Consider the following 24,187-nt stretch of genomic DNA (forward strand, 5'->3'; position numbering starts at 1 on the left):
TTGTTTCTATCTACTGACAAGGGCAATAGAAAGTAAATCTACCCTTCCTACAAAGGAATAACATTCATTCATTCATTCATTCATTCATTCATTCATTCATTCATTCATTCATTCATTCATTCATTCATTCATTGCAAACTGAACCTTTGTAAAAACACCCGTCTTTTTAAGCAAGAGTGGAGCAGGCTAAAATGATGGAATATTAAAAAGAGGTCAACCTGATCATTCCCAAAGTTTGCTGTGATAAGCCATCCAGAAAGATGAATAGTTTTTAATAGTGTATTATTCATTCCTTCTGAGGTGGGTAAAATGAGGACCCAGATTGTTGGGGGCAATATGCTGATTCTGTAAACCGCTTAGTGTTGTGGTTAGCTCTGGCCCAGCTCCTGCCCCAAGGACTGTGGATGTGGGGGAGACATCCACATGCCACAGGCTTGTTTTGCTCCCGGTGGAATCTGATGATGAAGGCTCCTCTGACCAAGAAGACATGAGTGACAGGGAGGAGGAGAGTGTGGCAAACGGCTCAGAAGGAGATCAATTATCTCTCTCCTCCTTGGATTCGGAACAAGAGTTAATGATACAGCCACGCATGCGGAGAGCGATGCATAGGTAGCAACAACTGAGAGAGTATTATCAAAGAAAATGAAGCCACCTGTGGTTGGGTGGGGCTGCTATAAAGAGCAGCGTGTGGGTTTGGCCATTGTAGAGGATTATCTGATCGTTGTGTTTCGTGCCTGCCTTGCTTACTTCGACCTTGATGTGTTGCTTTTTCCTCGCTTTGAAACTAAAGCAGAGCAAAGGGTGTTTCACTTTGTGAAAGAAGAAGGACTGTGAATTGCCTCACAGCTGCAGGCTAAGTATCTCAGAACTGATAAGGGACTTGTACCAATTACCAGTTTGTTTGGAGACGAGTGCTCTTTGCTATACAAAAAGAGGGCTTAGTTTAAGTGAATTTTCAGGAGGATTCTACCAGAGAGCCCGACAGAACACTTAGAGAGGGCTGTAAAAGCACTATGAAGTAGTATAGAAGTCTAAATGCTATTTGCTATTGCTATTATGGTTGGTCACACAGTCAGCCAGATGTTTTATACTGGATTTGGGGGTTTTATCCACCTATTGAGTAGGGTACTTCCCAAGAACCTGGGATTAGCAGATGTGGATGTTTGATGGTGCTAAAGGTAGTAGTGATGTTAAAATCATTGCAGGCTGTAAGCTGTTCCAAATAAGGTTTTTCTTTTGCAATTGACTGATAGTGATTTTGTCAATGCTGGTGGTGTTCAAACTGTGCTCCAGATGTTTTGAGATTGACCCGAGGTGCCTATTATTATTATTATTATACTGTATTTGCTTTTGTTTGACCACAGTTGTTCTAATTATTATTATTCAAAAAATACAGCAAACCAAGCAGCAGCTTTTGTATTTTCTGAAACAGATTCACTGAAAGATTGATTTTACCTGAGAACCATAACCTTGATGGGATGAACCACTCTGCAAAGAAACAAAAAAAAATTGTCGTAAAAAAAATTACACAAAATTCTTAGTAGAAATAAAACAAGCCAATATGTTCTGTCCTTACCTGGCTACTTCCAAAACTTTGCTGAGATGATGATCCAACCTATGGGAGAAACGACAAGTGAAAGTAAATATGGAATTTTCAACTCCTACCCTCAAAATGTTGCTACTGAGCACTGTGCACCAAGACAACTAGACACAAGAATAAGTTTTTTCCCCAAATGCCATCACTCTACTAAACAAATAATTCTCTCAACACTGTCAAACTTTTGACTAAGTCTGCACTTCTATTTCTACTAGTTTTTTCTTGTCATTCCTATCATCCTTTTCCTCCCACTTTGGATTGTATGACTGTAACTTGTTGCTTGTATCCTAAGATTTTTATTAATATTGATTATTTCTTCATTGCTTATTTGACCCCTATGACAATCATTAAGTGTTGTATCACATGATTCTTCACAAATGTATCTTTTTCTTTTATGTACTGAGAGCATATGCACCAAGACAAATTACTTGTGTATCCAATCACACTTGGCCAATAAATAATTCTATTACCGGTATGTGAGTACCAAGGATTATACACTATATCTTTCTAATGAAGATGTGCCTATATTTGGCTAGGAAGTCTTAAAACAAAGTTAAATTCAGCCAATTGAGTATGGGCTGCTTTTTATTAACATCATAAGAAAAGGATGGACAATTTTGGATTCTTTGCCCAAAATATTAAAAATAGCAGAGATAGCACTAAATGAATTTGTTTTCCGCCACTTGAACAAGACAGTTATATCATAATATTCAAGCAGAGCACAATTGGTATCTAATTTGATAAGTTATCCTGTCAAATAACTTTTACACTCTTAACTTTAACTTATTTCTTCATATTGCAAAAAGTATTCTTTCTCCTGTAAACAACTTGCATTAAATAAATGTCTCTTCCTCTTTCATGACTGCATTTTTAAAAGCGAGACTGTTGGTACAGTAGCTGCTAATATTTGACCAATGATTTCCAAACTGTCTTTGTAAGCATCGCCTGCCATATTGTCTGAGCATGAAGCTATGGTTTCTCCCAGAGTGAGGGACATTTAAATAGAGTAAACATTGTTTCAAATTAGCTGGAATTATCCCATGGACAGGACATTTCCAATGGATGTTTTTGTGTAAATGATAAACCAAGATTGCTGTTTTGTTCAGATCTGTCCTATGCAAAAATTACTATGCACATAGCCTAAAATGCTAACTTGGGAAGGGAGGGGGAAATATTTGGAGCATATGGAAACTTTATTCCAAAATTTATATTAACGTCAATCCTTTATTAGGATTTTGTGATTTTTCTTGTGGCCCCAAAGGATATCTTTCTTTTTTTCCTAGTCTTAGGTTATTTATTGAACATATTGTATTAACTATATAGGTTTATCTGTCCACAGATGGCTGACTGGGACACTATTACAATGAAAATTTATGCATGTAGATGATTTATATCTTCTTCGGAGCATCCAAAGTTTTAAAAACTTATTTACTGTGAAACAGGTTCAAAGAAAGAATGTTTCTCCTGAGGTTTTTTTTAAAAAAATTGTGCAATCAATCTTGTTTTATTTACATATCAGATGTTGCTGTTTTCTGCTGAAATTTTCTCATGCTTTTCTACTGGGTTTCTCTTTGCCTTTTCCCACTTACATTTTTACATTTCTCTTCAGTAGAAACAGTACATCTTTTGACTATATTAAAAGCCAATGCTCTGAAAGCAACTGAAGTATTTTAAATGTAAAAGATCCTTTACAAGTTTTCTAATCCATTTAACCGTCCATGACATTACATAGGAAAGAACAATTTTAGGGGAACATTCTGTCAAATAAGAAATAGTTTTGGAGGGCGTAAAGACAAATATGGGAACACAGTGGCAATATCCAGCCAGAGCCCTTTTCTTTTTACTTAATATATTTTCCTGTATAATTTCACATAATAATAAAAAAATCCAATCAACACAGTTCTCAAATGTTAGAGCATAGAATTTTACATGAGCCCGTAATGTGGCCAAATGCAGAACTGTTTAAGTTCAAAGGAAAATAGTGCCCTTATTTTGTCTTTAGCATTTTTCCTTGCCCCCCCAAAAAGGACTGTTAATCAGTTAAAATATTGGGAATATTTCATCTAAAGCAATTTCTCAAGCACACGTTAGCAATGCCACCTCCTGTTCACTAACAGACTGGTGCTGCTTTTTGGATGTTTAAGCACTAGATGTCACAATGATAATTATAGAGAAGAAAATCCAGTAGTTCAAAAATCAACTGCTACTGAATCCATGTTCAGCTTGTGGCTGGTTTCTCAAGGGAAAACAATTGGCAGTTAAGGAAATTAGAAGCACATCTTCAATGAGTTTGGAGCAGGAATGGGCACTAGGTACCTTCTGACATCAAAATATATAACAAGTATTTGAAGGACCACAATTTCCTCTTAATGTTAAATAAATCTTACCGGCTTACAAGGATTCCTGCCAGGGGTATTTTCCTGTGGAGAAAAAATTTAAATAAACAACTTATTAATTGACTATCAATTAATTAAAATACAGTATTAGTATTTACAAATTTAATTAATTAAAATATTAGTATTTGCACATCTATCTGTCTGTCAATCTGTCTGTCTGTCTGTCTGTCTGTCTGTCTGTCTGTCTATCTATCTATCTATCTATCTATCTATCTATCTATCTATCTATCTATCTATCTATCTATCTACAGTTTAAGTTGAGGTGGGGAATTGCCTCAACTAAAGAAAAGACATTGCAATCATAATCAGAAACAGGAGTTCTTCAGCCCATAGATGGATTCTATGGATTCATGATTCAAAATTGTTTATACAACTTTCTTTTGAATATGATGAATTTCCACACATTACAATAATCAGAATAGATAAAACAGTCATTCATTGGATTATGGAAATAAACAGCTGGCCCTGAAGAATAGTTTAATATAATGCAAACAAGTCAGAGCAAGTTTTAAAATTCTCTTTTCTTCTTCTAATGTGGCTGGGGGGACAAAAATGAAAACCTTGCTTCTCCTTTTAAAATTAATTGTTGCTTGTGATATCATTCAAACCTAACAATTCTGTTAGCTAATTATACATTAAAGGAAGCTATTTTTTTTATTAGTCAAACATATTTCAAAGAAAATATGTATAATTTTGCTGGCCTCCTTGCAGCCATATTGGATGAGTAGGACAGGAGAGTAGATTTACTCTCTTTTCCAATTTATACAACCATGTCTTAAGATTATATGCAAGCTTTCCCAATGTCAAATTAAACTCCAGCTATTACGTTAAAATTGTATTTTCCAGAAAGTTGGGTAGGGTGGAAAGTCCTCTCTAGGAGGACATAAGAAATACTTTAGCAGGTTGTATTTGTGAGGAAAGATACTAACCTGACCACAAGGTTTGCTGCCAAATGTAGATGACGATCCAGTAGAGGGTCTCCCGCCATCAACTATAATCGAGGTTCCACTACTGCTAGCAGAAGAAGGTCTACCGCCACTAACTATAACTGAAGTTCCACTGCCACCAACTGAAGTAGAAGGTCTACCACCACCAACTATAATCGTTTCACTCTAATGAAAAAAAGACAATAATAGAACGTCTAAGGACATCATTTTTGTATGAAAATGAACATATTTCTTAAAATAACCCCAACGTCTACAAATACTGGTGTGAAAAAGGCATTGTCATAGACTATACAAAGACAAAGGAGGAGAAAATTAGCCTTCCAATTGCTAAAAGTTAAAAAAAAGTTAGCAAATAGAAAATATCATAAAATTGTTGAGTTCAAGAAGGACATTATATGTAGATGTTTTGGAGATGGATGGGTAGATGGTAGGGAGGGTGGGTGGATAGATGATAGAATGATAGATGATAGATAATTGTTCTGTCTGGGTTTTCCCAGACCTCCACACCCACTGAAAAATAGCCAGACACTCTGGTAAAATCCAAAAGTAATTTATAGCAGGAAAAAATAAGCACAAAGGAAAACCTGTCTTCACAGCAGACAGGTTACAATACTTTACAACAGGGTCCTGATGTCCAGTCAATTCCAAAAGCTTCTTGCTGGCACCCCCCCCCCCAAGGTTTCAAGAGTCCAAGGCACAAACCAGGATTGTAGCCACCAAAGTTCACAAACAGGTCTCACGAATCTCCAAGATAAAACTCCACAAGCCAGGAAGGGTGGGGCCGCCTTTTATCCTTTCCCAAGCACCACACCCAAACCCAGCTGCGACCCCTAATGCTGGAAATATCTGGCCAATTGCGTTCTTCTCTCGTTAGCTCTCCTCTGTCGCATATCTATGAAGTCACTAGCATCTTCCCCCAGGGAATCCAGGCTGCTTGCTGGGGAGAGCTCCCCCTGGTGGAACTCTGGCTGTCCTTCATCTTCAGCCTGGGATTCAGCTTCTTCATCAGTCTGCCCCTCCTGGTCCTCAGCCTCTGAGCCGGACACCGACAGCAAATCAGCCATTCCTGGAGGGGTCCCAGGCTGAACCACAACAGATAATAGACAGACAGACAGACAGACAGACACCAAAATATGGTCTCTTTTGAACAAAAATCTGAGTTGAAATGGACTCTGCAAGACTCCAGATATCTTCAGGGATCATTTAGATCAGTGTTTCCCAACCTTGGCAACTTGAAGATATTTGGACTTCAACTCCCAGAATTCCCCAGCCAGCATTCGCTGGCTGGGGAATTCTGGGAGTTGAAGTCCAAATATCTTCAAGTTGCCAAGGTTGGGAAACACTGATAGACAACTAACTTCTGCAGGCTTATCTGTGACAGTGAAGAAGTTCCCGTTACTAGTGCTCCCGGTGCACTCCCAGTGACCAGCGCGGAAGCAAAATAATGCAAAAAATCGGCGAAATCTCATGTGCGCAAGCATCCTCATGTGAGATTTCGCTTCCTGCACATGCTCAGAAGCTGAATCTCATGCGGGCGCACGCATGCACATGTCGGGGACATGGAGATGCCTGTGCACCTCCATTTTTCTAACCAGAACTGTGTACTGGACCATCCATGCAGCAGCCCACTATTGATTCTGTGAGCTAAATAAGGGATCACAAACAAAATTAGTGCCATATCCATGAAAGCTCTTGTCAATCCTATTGCTGGTTTGCATTTGACAAGTTCTCCGGAGAAAACAATTTTGCTTAGTATTTGGAGCAAGTAAAGGATTTAAAACATCCTTCTCTGCACTTATTCTTCCAAGTGAGAATTTGATAGCATAAATCAAAATTTTTAAATACATCTGGCAGTGGAATCCCAGCAGCCTTACCTACATACATGGATAGAAATCTCTGTTGATTGCTTATGTGAAGAAATTATGTATGGGGAGGTTTTATGTTTGGTATGTATGTGTTGTATGGTTTTAATTGCTGGGGTTTTATATATCTTTTTCTTTTAATATTAGATTTGTTCACTGTTATATTGTTTTTTATTATTGTGAGCCGCCCCGAGTCTTCGGAGAGGGGTGACATACAAATCTAATAAATAATAATAATAATAACAATAATTATTATTATTATTATTATTATTGTTGTTGTTATTATTATTATTATTATTATTATTATTATTATTATTATTAATTCCTTTCCATATTTATCTTTGCTCTCCCAGAAAAGGGGGTGAATTTTTATCGGAAGGAAGTGTATCACAGGTTCCTCCCACCAGACTAAAAAAAGTTTCAGAGATTTTCAGAAGTATATATTGAGGAATAATGCTCAAATTGTAGATCATATTTTGACTGGCTGAAAGTTGAGGGCATATACTGGTCCAGTATCCTGATTTTATCAATATAAACAATGCTGTACTTTAATGGTTAGATAATCTTGGTATTTGAATATAGATTTTTAAAACATTTATATTTTATTGTGTTTTACTGATCTAGGTGTTGTGAGTTTGGATTGAAGTGTTGATCAGGAGATGGACTTGACATCCATTGGCACTATTAGGGTCTGGGCCATCTTGTAGATTTGTGGCCCGCAGTAGATGAGGAAGAGAACCCTCTTCCTGTTGTCGACGAAATCTTGGAAGTTGTTTGCCTCTAGGAACATTGGAAAACAAGACATATAGGTGTGCTATTCTTCAGTTTTGGGGTCAAAGAAGGCTGGAGATGGAGATGTCTGGGTGTTCATTTTTCAAGGTTGGCCAGGCAAGTCAAGGTTTGCTGGAAAGATGGCAGTGGATGCCACGAGGTGCCTTTGTTCTGTGGTTCTTCTTCCAACACCTTCATCACCAGTGTTAGATTTGCACATAAATGACAAGGCAGGTCATAGCAATAGTTCAGCACCTTTATTAACTCTAAGCTGAAGCTAATACAGACTGCTGGCAGGCTGCAGGGAAGCCGCTTTTAAGGGCTTCCCTGAAGACTGCTAGCCACTGGCAGGAATTTAAAACTCCTGCTCCTAGATTAGCCAATCAGCGGCCAGTATGCAAATATTCCTATGTCCATCCATAACACTAGGTGATATGTGAATATGTTTTGATACTATGCCTATGATATGCCATATGCCAGGGGTCCCTAACCCTGGTCCATGGACCCACCGGTCCACAGCATTCTAGCCACTCTTTGGTGCAAAAAAGCAAAGCCCCATCTGTGAGATGTAGGTAGCATATGAAACCATGCCCTGTGGTCCATGAAAAAATCTTTCTACACAAAACCAGTAAAAACTCCAAGTGAAGCCAACAGGACTCATGTATGATAAAAGAAAATTTACCTGAGAGACAGAAGAACCACCACTCTGAGATGAAGAAGACTGTATTATCTGTTAAGAAAGTGGAAATTTATTTTGGAATTATAGATCCAAAGCTTGGAACATTGATATGAAAATTAAAATGGATGTACTGAATATGGACAGGAACAGAAACGATAATTCCTCAGAATTAGAAAGATTTTCAATCTTGGGATCCTTATGTGCATTATTTTGCATTGTTATATTTGCATTGTTTTCCATGGTCAAACGTTGACCATGGAACATCAGTCTTTCCATTATGCTGGTAATGAAGAGATTGATTTTCCATGGTCAACGTTTTGTCATGTGTTAAAAATAAGGCTGAATTTGCTGTTTCTCCTTCTGCGTTATTCTCTTTCCATACCTTTTTTTATATTAAAACAACACTTTTTTAAAAGGTGCACAAAAGATACACACTGGATAGTGTGTATCAAATACCAAATGACCCAAAAGGAGTAAAAATAGTTTTAGTTTTGAGAATATATTTACCACTTTGCAGGCTTGGCTGTTGTAGGAAGAAGAGGTCTGTTTATTAAAAGGAAAAAGAAAAAAAGAGAATTATTTGGAAATGAAATGATGGAATTATTAGAAGTCAGATAGTATGTTGGATAACCATCTGTCTGAAGTAGTGTAGGGTTTCCTGCCTACACTAGGGGGTTGAACTAGAAGACCTCCAAGGTCCCTTCCAACTCTGTTACTGTTATTATTATTTGCAGTAGTACTTCTACCTCTGTCATTTGTACTTCTATAACTGTCTGGTTTGGTTCTGCAACCCAACAAGACCGACACAGACTTCAGAGGATAGTCAGAACTGCAGGAAAAACAATTGCTGCCAATCTGCCTTCCATTGAGGACCTGTACACTGCACGAGTCAAAAAGAGGTCCGTGAAAATATTTACTCTACTAAACAAATAATTCCCTCAACACTGTCAAACCTTTTACTAACTCTGCTCTTCTATTTCTACTAGTTTTTTCTCATCATTCCTATCATCCTTTTCCTCCCATTTAGGACTGTATGACAGTAACTTGTTGCTTGTATCCTAAGATTTTTTATTAATATTGATTATTTCTTCATTGCTTATTTGACCCCTATGACAATCATTAAGTATTGTACCACATGATTCTTGACAAATCTATAGTTTCTTTTATGTACACTGAGAGCATATGCACCAAGACAAATTCCTTGTGTGTCCCAATCATACTTGGCCAATTAAGAATTCTATTCTATTCTGTTCTGTTCTGATCTAATCTGATATGCCAGAGGTGCACAGAATGTTATTACCTTTGTGCCAAAGTGATACCTATTAATCTACTTGCATTTGAATGCTTTCAAACTGCTAGGTGGAAAGGAGCTTGGTCAGGAATGGGAGCTCACCCTATTGTGCGGCACTCACGTCTTGAGCCTCGGTTGTCCACTTTGCAGCCAACAAGCCCCAAGCCATCGTATCCCCAAAGTATATGTATGTTTTAATATTTCATATTTTTTGTGGAATCCTCTCAGTAATGTTTTACAGCTGCAGTAGTCCAACATTTCTGTTTTGTTACACAGATGTTCTGTTGACAAGTTAATTTTTGAATATCCTATCCAATAGTTAAACACATCTTCCCTATTAGCTTGGCTTTTAATGGGGAGCCCAATTATCCTTGATTTAGTATCCTTTGGAATATTGCAGGATGCTAATGTTCAGTAGCCTCCATATCGCTTCCTGGTGTTACCACCTTCACCACTAGCTATAATTCGGCAAGGAAAAGTAGACAGTTTTGCCTCTAATCATGCTTTCTTCATCTACTAAAACAAGGAAAAGTAGCTGCCTGTCTTCCTTACCCATATATTAATGTTATCCTAGAGAGACTACTTCCTGCTTGTGGATCTAATCACAGTCTATAAATAAATAGTTCAAAGCTGAGCTTAATTGCATGTTGCCATTTGTTGCCACATCAGCTGCACCTAAGTCCAGATGGACCATCTAACTAAGCCTCAAAGCAAGAATTTTGGAAAATTAATCCTGGCTCAAAGTTTTTGAGGGTGGGAGTACCCTTGGACCTAGTTTAGACCAACACTTTAACTATTACATTGCACTCATTCTTTAGTAATAGCTAGTTAGACATTTGACTCTAGACCAGTGATTCCCAACCTTTTTTTGTCCATGCCCCACCTAAGCATCTCTACAATCCTCATGCCCCCCCCCATGTCTTATAAGTCTTACTACTCAAAAACTGAACGCCTACTCATGTGGAGGAAGCCTAAAAAGGCCATTAATGTGGTTTAAACAAGGTTCCAGTTGCCCCTATTAAAAATCAAATTGTCCCCCTGTGGGGCATGGGCCCCATGTTGGGAACCAGGGATCTAGACTTAGCTGTCCAGCCTGGCAGCGATTTATCCTCCTCTAATTTGTCAACTCATCCTTCAAAATTAGAGGGATACCCATAAAACTACACTGATTCAGTGATGCTGACAGCAAAAGAGTGCTTACCTTATCACAAACTTTCATAGGTTCTCCACTCTAGGGAAACATAACAGAAGCCATTTTAAAAACAAAAAAGTATTTCACGTAGAGGTAGTCCTCAACTCACAACAGTTCATTTAGTGACCATTTAAAGTTACAACATCACTAAAAAAGTGACTTATGACTTTCCCCCGCACACATATAACCACTGCAGCATCCCCATGGCTGCATAATTGGAATTCGGATGCTTAGCAAGTGGTTCATATTTATGACATGTGCAGTGTCCTGGGGTCATGTGATCTGCTTTTGTGACCTTCTGACAAGCAAAGTCAATGAAGAAGCCAGATGCTCTTATCAACCATGCTACTAACTTAACATGTAATGATTGACTTAACAACAAATGGCAAGAAAAATTCATAAAATGAGGCAAAACGCATTTAACAAATGTTTCACTTAGCAACAAAATTTTTGGGGTCAATTGTGGGTGTAACACGAGGACTATCTGTCGATATGTTACAAATAATATATTAGAAGAATATATTTAAAAAGGGAAGGGAAAGAAGAGTTGAATTATTATAGGGTAGGGGATAAATTCTATAATTGGCTAAAACAGAGAAATGTCCAACCAAGTGAAGTAAAACAAAGGGCTTAAAAAGATTAATAATGGATTTTTAAATTTTTATTCTGGTTTTTCTTTGATTCTTTTTATGAACATTAACAAAACAATGCAAAAATGTATATATCTCTGTCTGAGCTTCTGATAGAAACTGGGATGTAGATTTTTGGTGTGTGTTTCCTGTGTGTTTTGTTTTAAAAATAAGAAGAATATGATGGAAGATCATCTGATACAGTATGTAATTGTGATTGCTTTTCCTGTTAATCAAACCTAATCTCTTGAACATAAACTTTAACTGGGTCTATTATGTTCAGTGTAATTAAGAAGCTTAATAGAGAAGCAAGGGAGGTCTTTTCATGTTAAAAAAAAAAAATTCTGTGAAAGGACTCCACAGCGGCGCTGCAAGCAAAGGGAGGTCTTTTCATGTAAAAATAATTTTTTTAAATTTTTACATGAAAAGACCTCCCTTGCTTGCGGCGCCGCAAGCGAAAGGAGTTGGGGAATCCCACCGGCAGGTTGCTAAGGACGCCAAGGTGATCACTTCCTGGATTCCGGGGGCGGCAACTTGGCATCCTTAGCAACCTGCCGGTATACGTGATGTCAAAGCTCCGCCCCCGGAATCTCTGTGGGATTCCCCAGCTCTTTTTGCTTGTGGCGCCAGAAGCACAGGGAGGTCTTTTCATGTAAAAATTATTTTTTTTATTTTTACGTGAAAGGACGCCGCAGCGGCGCTGCAAGCAAAGGGAGGTCCTTTCACATAAAAATAAACATTTTATTTTTACATGAAAGGACCTCCCTTTGCTTGCGGCGCCACTGCGGCATCCTTTTGGGATTGTTTTATGAATTTTTTAATTTAAAATTGTAATTAGATTGGTGGGAATTGGATTTGTTACTATGTACTGTTTTTATTATTGTTGTGAGCCACCCCAAGTTTCTGGAGAGGGGCAGCATATAAATCCAATAAATCTAACCTAATCTAATCTTTTTGTAAAAATAAAAATAAATAAAAATAAAAAATCTGTAAAAATAAAAAACTATGGGATTCCGGGGGCGGAGCTTTGACGTCACGTATACTGGCAGGTTGCTAAGGACGCCAAGATGATCACTTCCTGGATTCCAGGGGTGGCACTAGAATAATGGAGGGAGGATGGAATCCAGGAAGTGATCACCTTGGCGTAATGTCAAAGCTGCACCCACGGAATCTCTTCGTGAGATTCCCCAGCTCCTTTTGTCCCTCCCTCCCAGCCTCCTGACCAGCCGACAGCTCCTCGGTGATCGCCTTCCTCCGCCACCACCGGCGTCCGGCTCCTCCTCCTCTTCTCAGCAGATGAGGAGGAGACAGTGGCACTTCGCAGTGCTCGGCACGAATGCCGAACCAGAGCACGATTTTTTTAAAAAATTCGGATTCAGGTCCGGTGTGCCGAACACTGCAAAATTCGGTACGAACCCGAATTGTGCAGGTTCGGTTTGCCCAACACTAACTATGATTTATTTTAATGATTTATTAAACAAGTTCTGCTGACCTGAACCACATATTCTGGAAGCCCAAGCCAGGTGACATTACGATTTAGAATGTGAATTTACTTGATGTATAATATTTGTGGTGAAAAGAGAGTCATGATATATTTTTGAAAATAGGATTTGCAGGTTAGTGATCCAAGGGACATTAGCAGGAGACATAATTTTTATGATTTTATCAACTGAAGGATTGAATACAAATAAATAATAGTTACCTGAATTGTGATACGGATATCACTTTGAGGATGTGAACCCTGTAGAAGAAATTTTACATACCATTAGTTGTAGAACTGCAACTATTTTATAGAGTTTAATCAACTCTTCCCAGCCCTCAATTTTTGCAATTACCAATTAGGATACCTAAGGGTTGTAGGATTCTAACAAACCTCTGAATTTTTTACTATTTAACCACAAAATTTGTCATTGCTAAATGTAAACAAATAAGTATATTTTCCTAAATGCAGATATTAATTTTAGAACATCACCCAGAAGATGAGTAGTAATTTTTAACACTAACCTGCCAAATTTATGACTTAATCAATCAAATAGTGTTAGACTCCCCACCCACCCACATTTGGTCTTTAAAAGTGGCATTTATCTCTATTCCAGCAATCCATTTTTACAGTTTTATCGAAAATTCCAGTAACTTGGAAAGACAATTGTTAGTCTCTGTTTGGGGTATCTTAGACTGCGAAGACCTACATTCACAAGTGTACAAAATTAAGATCAGAATAATCAAAACTGATCTAAATCTAGAGCCCCCAATTGACTAGACCTGCAATCAATATTTGAGATGTGAAAACATCAGTCAATCAGGACTTCACCTCACTTACAAATAGGAATTTATCAGGGGGTTGAGTTTATCTTAAGAGTCAATGTCACTTGATATAACAAGTAGGTCCTCTCTCAAATGAATGAATGAATGAATAAATGAATGAATGAATGAATGAATGAACAAACAAACAAGCAAACAAATAATTTCTTTGCTGCACCAGGTGCTGTTCAGCTACTGTCCCTGTAAAATATATTATCTGAGAGTAGAGCAAGCCAGCATATAGTTATTTATTTTATTTATTTATTTTGTCAAGCACATATTGGTAAGATACATAGATATAACATTGTTTATATCTATAAGATGGGTATTGATGAAAGGGAACATTAGGACAGGGATGGTAAGCATGTCAGTAAACCTCTTACTGGCCCCTTAGAAATGGGGTGAGGTCAACAGTAGGTAGGGAAGTGGGGAATTGTAGCAGGCAATCTTTATTTATTTTATTTTTAAAATTTTTGTATTTGTCATACAAATATAGTATGACAAATATTGTACCGTGCTTCCCCAAAAATAAGACACTGTCTTATATTAATTTTTGCTCCAAAAGTTGTGCTACGTCTTATTTTCGGGGGGTGCCTTATATTTCTCAAATAAGACAAATTCACAGGCAGAAAAGCTGACACCCCCAAAGAAAGTGTACCGTACAGTACACTGATTACGATACGGTACCTGTCAGTATGGCACCCACACACACAAATGACGGCACTTATATGGTACAACAGTATACTCCCGCTATTGCAGCTTCCGGCCACCAGAGGAACTACAGTCTACGCACTGTAGTGGAGACTGTAATGGCGGTGAGACAGCAGCAGACTGTACAAAGCGATGGAAGGGGCCAGCTGGGGATGCCACATTATTATGAACAGCTTTGAATGGTACCATATGTTTTTCCACCATAACGTATGTAAACTTCACTATGTCTTATTTTCAGGGGGTGCCTTATATTAGCAAATTCTGCAAAACCTCTGACATGCCTTACTTTAGGGGTACGTCTTATTTTCAGGGAAACAGGGTAGTATGTTTAACATAATATAAGGATAAAGTAGAGAGAGAAAAGATAAAAACACATTAGGACAGGAACGGTAGGCACAAAGATGCACTTATGCACGCCCCTTACAGACCTATTAGAAAATGGGAGAGGTCTATTGTAGATAATGTAAGGTTGAAGATGTGAAAAGAAAAGATGATCCTAAATTTCATAAAATCTTCAAAAAGTGATTTAGAACTGGAGTTTTAGGTCATGCGGGACATACATATAACAACAGCCTGAAAGAAGATCATCTCAGAGAAAATTTACATGGCAAAAATAATTCATATAGTAATGATTTCTCCACTCAAAAAGAAAGAACATTTTCCTTTATCGGTTGAAAATGCTATTTATATTGTCATATGCTGAAATAATCTGTGAGGCAAAAAACTATTCATTGCCTTCCATTTTTGGGTGATGTATCAAAGGGGCTTTGTTTTCTGTCATTTAACCATAAATCATTAATTACAGATACAAAAAAAATGAAAGCAGCCTTCCTTTTATCTGAGGTCTTGTGAACGAAATGAATGGGAGTGGCAAAGCCTAATTAGGCTTCTCTGCAGATGGCACTATTTCTGGGAGAATGAAACAATTCCCTCTTTTTTCTGGTGTCTCCCACACCCCTTCAAAATCTCTTCCATATGATCCCCCAGGCTCTGTTGCCGATTCTGAAAAGTTAACAGGAGGTCACAAGGGTGAGGGTGGAAAAGAGAAGTTCCCTCCCTCAGATTTCATTCAAAATTATGTACTAGTACATTGTTTCCATTCTGAAATTTTTAATTTAATCTACAGTACTTCCTCTCCTTCAAAACTATACAAAACAAAAAACACACAACCGCTGCTAATGGAAACTTGCAAGATTATCAGCTAGCTGCATCCACAAGTAAGGTTGTAGTCCAGGTAGCTTACTCCATGCTCCTATTGTCTCAACTCAAGATAGTAATTTGCCATGTGATTAAAGAATGGAATTTAACTATCTATTTTTATCTGTAATTTATGATTAATATGTGGTTAAATAATTTAAATAGTTGAAAGGGATACGTGAGGAAAGAAATCATACCTGGTTCTGGATCTTTTCGCCGTATTTAGTGTTCTGCAAAAGGACAGATATTAACAGTTAATGATGGTGTTTTCTGCCAGATGAATCTTTGTGTTGTGGAAATATATACTATATGCATTTTACCCCAATTATTATGAGTCTACAATAATTTTTTTTTACAAATGAGTAGTCTTTTCATCCTTGGAGATAGGTAAACAGATGATAGATAGATAGATAGATAGATAGATAGATAGATAGATAGATGGATGGATGGATGGATGGATGGATGGATGGATGGATGGATGGATGGAGTGATGGATAGATGGATGAATAGATAGATAGATAGATAGATAGATAGATAGATATACAGATAGATAGATAGATAGATAGAGATAGAAGATAGATGATACATGATAGATAGACAGAGACAGAAAGATGATTAAATAAATGATAGATAGATAGATAGATAGATAGATAGATAGATAGATAGATAGATAGATAGATAGATAGATTCATGACTAAGGTGGGACTAGAACTCACAGTCTCCCAGTTTCTAGTCTGGTGCCTTAACCAATACACCAGACTAGAAACTGGGAGACTGTGAGTTCTAGTCCCACCTTAGTCATGAAGCTCATTGTTTGACCTTGGGTCAATTACTTTTTTTAGCTCTAGAAAACAGGCAATCTTACTGAGAAAACTGCAAGAACCATTTTGGTTTAGAGCTTAAAATGTAACATTAGAAACCAAGAGTTCTAGTTAGGCATGAAAGCTCGCTAGATGACTTTGGGCCAGTCATTCTCTCTCGGACCACAATGTTTGACCCAGGCAACAAAACTGTCAGTCAATCCCTGTGGCAGCCAATGAATCAACATTGTTACACTTGTAGAAAACACTAGAAAAAAAAATAAGGAAGTGCTATGAGCAAGTGTTTACAAGTTAATCATTCAAAATATGAAACACTGATTTAATCCTCCTTTTCAAATCTGCCAATGAGCATTCTGCATCAACAACTGATATTATATTTTAAATAAATCAAAGGAAAAAATGTTTACCTGAATATGCTTGTAGGAGTTGGCAAATTTCTATAAAAAATTAAGAAAACAAATCTATCATTTGAATTTTCTACAACACTCTAATAATGTTTCCATGTATGTTGGCAGCATGGATGGTTGTAAAAAAGTTAGTGGTGTAAACTAGTAATGGGTTGTAAAACCTGTTGCTACCGGTTTGTGCATACTCTCACACATGCACACAAAGCTTCGGTGCATGCGCAGAACTGTCCGGGGTGGGTGGGCTCTACTGGTTCTATGAACCAGGAACAACCGACCACTGGTGTGGGGCCCCCTTTCCCCTTTCCAGATACAAGAAATATTTGTGCAGAAGGGTTTATTTAGCCAGCTGCAGCAATTTATATATTGCAAATTTGTGCACACATTTGCTTAGAAGAAATTGCTGTTGATTCTCTCATCTTGCTTCTTATTTGTAGTGTGTTATTTGTAACTATTAAGATAAGGAGGATGATTCACCATTCCACTAATCTAGCACTTTTGAAAGAAGGGGAACAGCAGTTGCCTAAAAGCAAAGTTTTCATAAATAAGGGGACGCTTCCAAAGTGTCGAAATATGTCATCAGACCATCCCTGGTCACTGTTTAATATAGACTCTACCTTCCTTAAAAATATTCTTGCCAAAGGAACCATCTAAAGTTATAATCAAGTCACCAATAAGCTGTGCTATCAAGTCCTTCCCAGGCATCTTGTTTATACTTGCTGTATCTTAAGTAAAATATAAAACATTTTTGTACATTTGTTCCCCAGATAGTTTGAACCTTGGTGTGTTTCCAATATCTCAAAAGGTTGCTCTATAACTTTTGACTCTTCAGAGGGTCTATCTGCTGCTATCCTAGGGGTTTCTGGCATGCTGAAAGGATTTGGACTGTTATATTTTTCTCTGTTAACTCTCTTAATATTTATTTAATAAACCCCACTTTGGCATTTTACTCTGATCAAGCCTATAGTTTTTGCACTAATGCACGGCCAACGGCTTAACCGCCGGCCGAAATTACCTCCGGGGCCGGGGGAGACGCTGCCGGCAGCTCTTTCAGGCTCCGGACTTCCGGGTTCCTCTGGAACCCGGAAGTTCGGCTTTTGGCAGTGCGCCAAGGTAGCGCGCTGCCTGCTGGCTGGGGAAGGTCCTGAGTCGCCCTATTTAAGGGCGATTCAGGCGGTACCTCCCCCTCGCCCTCGGCTCTCCTGAAGCGAACACCCGCCCACCCTCCGCTATCAACAGTGTGTCCTGAGGAGGTCGCCTCGGGGCCGAATAGGAATTTTTTGCGGCCTCCCTTTTAGAGATGGCCGTTTTTCCGCCTATTCCACAGTGACGGCGCGGACTGGAGTGGTTAGGGGGTGCGGCGCACTTAGATGTCAGCATAGGCCTCCCTCTGGTCATTGGGGTTTGGCAGGTTAGGGGCGGAAATGGGCATTTAGAAGCAACTGCGCATGCTCCTTTGGGCATCCTTTCAAAGGGTGATGGACCGCCTCTCTCCAGGAACTAGAGGTTTGAGCAATGTCGGGGATTGGAGAGAGGATGTTCATGGGAATCACCGGATCCAATTTCCCACGGGGATTGGAGGGTGAACTCCTCCCACATGACCAAGGGGCGTGGCTTGGATCCAGGTGAAGGTGGCTACCTTCACCTGGTTCAGCATGGAGCTTTTGCCCAATGTTGCCAAGGAATTTTCTGGTAGGAATTTCCGCCCCGTTAGTTTTGGCCTCTGCAGGTCCTTAGTTCGTTCTGAATTTGAATATTTAAATTGACGTATTTAAATTTATTTAAATTTATGTTAATTCAATAAATGACCCGTATTTAATCCACTACATGTCTCAGCGTCGTTACTCCGCCTCCGGGGGTAATAAGGAACCTGCTGTCTCTCATCTGGCCACCAGGTGCCCAGACACAAGATAAGAAAGTGGTTCTGGGAGAATATTTTCATAGCAATTAGATGATAACTTTGGAATGAATGAAAGGAAATGGAGCTTTTCTTTAAAAATGTGACTTATGCTTAATTGCAACTCACTTCATCTGTTACTAATGTACTTGAGTGTTTAGACTCAAAATAAAATGCACTATGCAATCTATACTTTTTCCTTGAACACCCTGCAAATCAGTATACTTTCTTAAATGCAGCAATAAAATTTTATTTTGCTTGTTAGCTTCTTACACGTAGCCAATGCAGCGTCTTTGTGTTTTATATTCATGTAGCATAAATCAAGTACATAAATGTATTGCCATTTACAGCAAAGTGCATTCTTTGCAGGAGTTTGTGAACCAGTTTCTAACTAAGTTTGAAATACAACTGTTTTTTTAGTTCTAGGTTCAGCCTGGAAATATTGTATGTGAAAATTTGGCATACAAGTGCTATAAAAATGTAATGTATGTAAAGAATGTAGGGGGAGGGAAATGTATATTACCATTTTAGAAGTCCCCAAGCAGGCAGATCATTTGCAGAAATAATTTTGCAGGACCAGAAAACTGAATGCATGAGTTTAAAAAAATAATTATTTCCAGAAGAAACTTTTATGGTGCACTTACTTTGCCTCATTCAGTGTTTTTTATTGTAAAGGAATGTGCGTGTTTCAAGATAGCATTATTTCCCATTCATAATCTTCACATGGTTCCCTATTTTGTCCTTTTTTTTTCTTTAGCCCAGAAAGATTACAGAAGAAAAGATGGAAAGGCTACCCAATATATTTTAAATGGAAGTACTGTATTAGAAACACATTGACTTGAGCCCAACTGGGGAAGCAAGCATTCTTACCGATGAATATGTTTCACGCTGTGAAAAAAGAAAGGATAAAAAAGAATAAGTAAAAACAATAGTTACAAGAAAAGCTCTAATTGACTAATCAGCAAAAAGTTCTATGCATGATCAATGAGCTGCAATTAGACATTCACTTTGCATTCTTTTACAGTAATAAAGTTAAAGAATTAAATAAGTAGGGCTTACTTCAGGTGGGAAAGGCTGCGAAGGAGGATATACTATGACCTGTCAAAAATCATAAAAGAGAAAAGTTAGATTTTGTTTAATAAAAAGTCTTTTAGAATTTATTTTTCTCTATTATAAATTTGTTGCAAAAATTAAATAAATGGAAAAATATCATTTGGAAAATCCCTCTTGTAAAAGCTTTTAATTTTTTAAACCGGGGAAAAAAACTCTACCAAATGGGAGAGTGATTCAAAACTATTCTTCACTGATAGCTGGAAAATAAGAAGGAAAACCCTATAATCATTTCCATTTTTCTGCCCAAATGAACAGACTATTGTTAGTGTCATTTTACATAGAATAGTGGCAGGCTGCCTCATGAAAATCAGTGGGTGCCTAGCAGTGTTCCCTCTAATTTTTTTTTGGGGGGGGGGGGGCGGAAAAGTATAGTGTCTGAGCGGCAGTCCCTTCGGGACTGGGCAGCACAAAAATAATAAATAAATAAACAAACAAACAAACACACAAACAAACAAACAAAAAACCCACCCTGTTTTGCCTCAGAGAATTTCAAAATAAAATACTGTACTGTGTGTCTATAACAGTGAGCTCATAATAGGGCAACTCTATCAATATCAAAATGCCACTTAAATAGTTGAGTTAGCTTCAAACTAGATTTTGATTTTCTTTCTCTCTTCCTTACTCCCATTCTTTTTCTTTCTCTTTTCCTTCCTCTCTTTTTTCTATCTGTTTCTCTCTCTTCCTCTCTTCCTCTCTCTCTCCTTCCCTCTGACTCTTTCCCTCTTGGCTTCTGGGCAGGTTTGGAAAACTCTGAGTTGATGATGATTTTTAAGTGAGCGATTGCTCACTGCTCAGCTTAGAGGGAACTATGGTGCCTAGTCACTAATTTAAATAAGAAAGTAGCTGTGCGTATCAGATAGTAGTGTCAATGAACAAACTGCATGAACAAATATCAAATGTGCATTTGTATCTACATTAGCTACCTGTCCAGGAGTTGAACAGGGCAGGGAAGGCTAATTTGCATCTAGACCGTGACACTAAAAATGCACAGTATAATAAATTAAGTTTAGGGGCATAGCATAGCCTTTTGCCTGATATCCCAGGTTATGAGTTCGTCACAATATTGTAATTGGGTAGTGTTGCCCCATATCCCATCATCTTGGTGCATGGAAACTCATTAATAATAACACTATATTGAATTTATGCCTTGACTGGAGCCTTCATTGCCACTAAAGGCAGATATTGTGTCCAATAAGGATTGTGGAATAGCACCAACTTCCTACCTCTGGGTTATATGTTGAAGCTGAAATGACACTTTTTTTGATAGACCAATCCCTTGAGGTTCTAGAGTCCACCAAATGAGACCACTAATTGGAGCTAAGATTCTGTTTATGCCAGACCTAAACTAAAAGTAGAGGAACGAGGAGCTTCTACTATATATTGTAAAAAGTATTATGGAGGAGAGGAAGGAAGGGGCAATTTATAAAATTGGCATATTATCCCCAACAATCTGCATCCTCATAATACCAACCTCAGGAGGATGGAAGGTTGAGTCAACCTTGAGCCTGTCAGGATCAAATTCCTGGCAGGGAGCAGTGAGTTAGGCGGCAATACTGCATTCTAACCACTGCACCACCACGGCTCTTAATTCTAAGGATAGTCTGAAAGAGAATGTGAGGATCAATCTCACACAACTTCTGATTTTGGGGACCATAAAAGGGCAGCAAATTAATGGCAATGGTATCTATTTCATGGGGGAGGGGTGTTCTGCTTCATTTATCCGGCCTTAGATTCTATGCAATTTGGTGTGGCTGGGTGGAGGATTTACTACTCGATCATAGGCAACCAAATATCTTGGCTCATCTTTGCATGAGCCTAATGTTAGTCAATCCACTTCTAATTTTAGGTTTAAATAGAGAAGCAGGAGAATGACTTAGATTAAAAACCAGAGAAGACAAGTTTGTTGCAGAGAATGGTTGCATTTTTAAAAGAAGATCCTACATAAGAATATTTCAGTTGTTCAGAAAAAGAACTTACCTTCCCTTTATCTGAAATAGTTGAAACAGACTGCAAGAAAAACAAAAAGTAAGAATTATATTATGAAAGCTTAGAACTACATTGCCTAAAATACGATCTAAATATTGCCCACAAGATCATATGCTGCAAGGTTCTACCTGTCAATGACTACTTCAGCTTCAATCGCAACAACAGAAGAGCACGCAACAGATTCAAACTTAATATTAACCGCTCCAAACTTGACTGTAAAAAATATGACTTCAGCAACTGAGTTGTTGAAACATGGAACTCATTACCTGACTCAGTAGTGTCAACCCCTAACCCCCAACATTTTCCCCTTAGACTATCCACGATTGACCTCTCCAGGTTCCTTAGAGGTTAGTAAGGGGCGTGCATAAGTGCACCAGTGTGCCTTCCGTTCCCTGTCCAATTGTCTCTCTTTATCTCATTTATCTTTTCTTCCTTTCAAATTTGTTCACCTATACTTTTATATCTTTTCTTCTATTTGTTTCTTTAGTTATATTACTACATATCTATTCTCTTCAATGTGTATTATCTATTGGACTAAATAAATAAATAAATAAATAAATAAATAAATAAATAAATAAATAAATAAATAAATAAATAAATAAATAAATAAATAAATAAATAAATAAATAAATAAATAAATAAATAAATAAATAAATAAAATTGTGACTAAATTGTGACTAAATAAATAAACAAATAAAATAAATAAAATTGTAACAACACCAGGGGGCGCCCTGGAGCCATTCATGCCACCCCTTGGACAACAGTTCCATACAGAGGGATTTCCAGGAGCAGAGGGCATCACACCGTCAATGCCCCCCTCTTTATAACTCCCTCCTTGTGGAAATCCCTGGTTTCATACAGGAAAGAATGAAGAAGAACATCAGTACAGCCCTGCCTTGATCCTATTTTATTTTTAATTGGGAGCGAGGAAAACAGAAACAGTCAGCCTTCCCACATTCTGCTTTTGCAATATAGCCTATTATCAATAAGGTAGACTTATATTTCTTTTCTTTTTTTTAAAGTCAGTATATATACTGTACATTTAAAAAAGATCTTTTCTCAATCATTACAACCCAAGACCCAAGTGATACATTGGAAAGATGGGGTATTGGTCATTATCATTTGATCAATATTCTGTCTACATTTAAAAACATACAAAAAAGAAGAAAAACAGAAAAAGGAAAGAAAAAGAACTAAGGCATAATAAAAACAGCTATATATAAACACAACGACCACCCAATTCTCTTTGACAGCTTAATCTATACTTTTAAATTATTCTGTGGTGCACGATACCAATGATTAATATTCTGTCTTATGTATAACCTACTTTCAAATTGATTATCTCATTAAGTCCTATTTTCCTGTCTTCCTGCTTCTATATTTGATTATTACAATGTCTTTAGGTTTACAAATCTGGTACTTTTAAGACTTTTACACATATTGGCCTTTTGGCTAAGATCAAGGGTAGACCTATATTTCTTGTGGCATCTGTTTCTTGACATGGTCTACCCTGAAAGGGTAGCAGTATACCAATTTAGGAAACTTCTTTCCTTGGCTGCCTCCATATTTTGGAAACATAGCAAACATAGCAATTGATTTCATACCTGCCCATAACTGCTGCCGCCACTAGTGTCTGTGCCTCTCTGCAAATAAAATAAAATAAAACCAACTGTAAATAGGACTGGCAGAATTTAAGAGATTTATAATTTAAACATTTATAACAGAGTGTTCTTGTTCATTAGTGTTTAACTTAAATCTCTACCTAAGTTAGGATCGTAGACATTTTTAGATGTATCTGGACTACAATTCCCACAATACAGTGGTACCTCATGATGCGAACTTAATTGGTTCCAGGAGGAAGTTCATAAGGTGAAAAGTTCGTAAGACGAAACAATGTTTCCCATAGGAATCAATGTAAAAGCAAACAATGTGTGCAAATCCTTCAGGAAAATCCCAAACTTTAGAAGGGAGGCGAACAGAGGACAGGGAGGAGCAGCTAAAGGGGGCGGGTGGAAGAAGCAAGGCTAGGCTAAAGGGTGAGTGGGAAGGAAGAAAGGCAAGGGGGGGGCGCCCCTCCCTTTTCTTTCTTCAAAAGACACTCTTTCAGTGCCTGTGGCTGTTCTCTGCAAAGTCTTTCCCCCTCCAAGCCGCCCCTCCCTTTTCTTTCTTCAAAAGACACCCTTTGCTGTTCTCTGCAGTCTTTCCTCCTCCAAGCCGCCCCTCCCTTTTCTTTCTTCAAAAGACACCCTTTCAGTGCCTGCAAGCACGCTGTTCTACTTTTGTTAATGCAAAGTCTTTCCCCCTCCAAGCCGCCCCTCCCTTTTCTTTCTTCAAAAAAGGGGGGGAAAAGAAACCCCTTCATCCCAGCAGCAGTTCGTAAGGTGAAAATAGTT

The 24,187-nt window shown here is 38.0% G+C and overlaps 1 protein-coding gene and 2 long non-coding RNA genes across 3 annotated transcripts; all 3 read right to left on the reverse strand.

Annotated features, from left to right (window-relative positions):
* Positions 1 to 1,454: 1,454 nt before the first annotated feature.
* Positions 1,455 to 4,020, reverse strand: LOC139165788 (uncharacterized). Its single transcript, XR_011558804.1, has 3 exons — positions 3,985 to 4,020; positions 1,577 to 1,615; positions 1,455 to 1,488 (listed from the first exon to the last, which is right to left on the reverse strand). It is a non-coding gene; the product is annotated as an uncharacterized lncRNA (long non-coding RNA).
* Positions 4,021 to 4,245: 225 nt separating this feature from the next.
* LOC139165381 (uncharacterized) lies at positions 4,246 to 16,459 on the reverse strand. The gene is made up of 8 exons (XM_070748570.1): positions 16,439 to 16,459; positions 15,771 to 15,803; positions 13,067 to 13,105; positions 10,745 to 10,774; positions 8,760 to 8,795; positions 8,256 to 8,303; positions 4,923 to 5,105; positions 4,246 to 4,272 (listed from the first exon to the last, which is right to left on the reverse strand). Exons 1-8 carry the CDS (start codon positions 16,457 to 16,459, stop codon positions 4,246 to 4,248), a joined length of 417 nt encoding a protein of 138 aa, XP_070604671.1.
* Positions 16,460 to 19,563: 3,104 nt separating this feature from the next.
* On the reverse strand, positions 19,564 to 21,819 carry LOC139165789 (uncharacterized). The gene is made up of 3 exons (XR_011558805.1): positions 21,786 to 21,819; positions 19,755 to 19,793; positions 19,564 to 19,583 (listed from the first exon to the last, which is right to left on the reverse strand). It is a non-coding gene; the product is annotated as an uncharacterized lncRNA (long non-coding RNA).
* Positions 21,820 to 24,187: the final 2,368 nt, after the last annotated feature.

This window comes from Erythrolamprus reginae, chromosome 3 (assembly GCF_031021105.1).
Source record: "Erythrolamprus reginae isolate rEryReg1 chromosome 3, rEryReg1.hap1, whole genome shotgun sequence".
In the NCBI taxonomy this organism is placed as follows: Eukaryota; Metazoa; Chordata; class Lepidosauria; order Squamata; family Dipsadidae; genus Erythrolamprus; species Erythrolamprus reginae.

What these genes read in the sequence shown, in the direction of transcription:
- LOC139165381 (XM_070748570.1), bottom strand. Translation starts at nt 16,459, where the DNA reads ATGGTTCTTGCAGTTTTCTCA. An exon ending in GCGAAAAGATCCAGAACCAG is followed by an intron (nt 13,106 to 15,770) that starts GTATGATTTCTT and finishes TTTCTTCTACAG; the next exon opens with GGTTCACATCCTCAAAGTGA. An exon ending in ATATCCGTATCACAATTCAG is followed by an intron (nt 10,775 to 13,066) that starts GTAACTATTATT and finishes ATGTTTCCCTAG; the next exon opens with AGTGGAGAACCTATGAAAGT.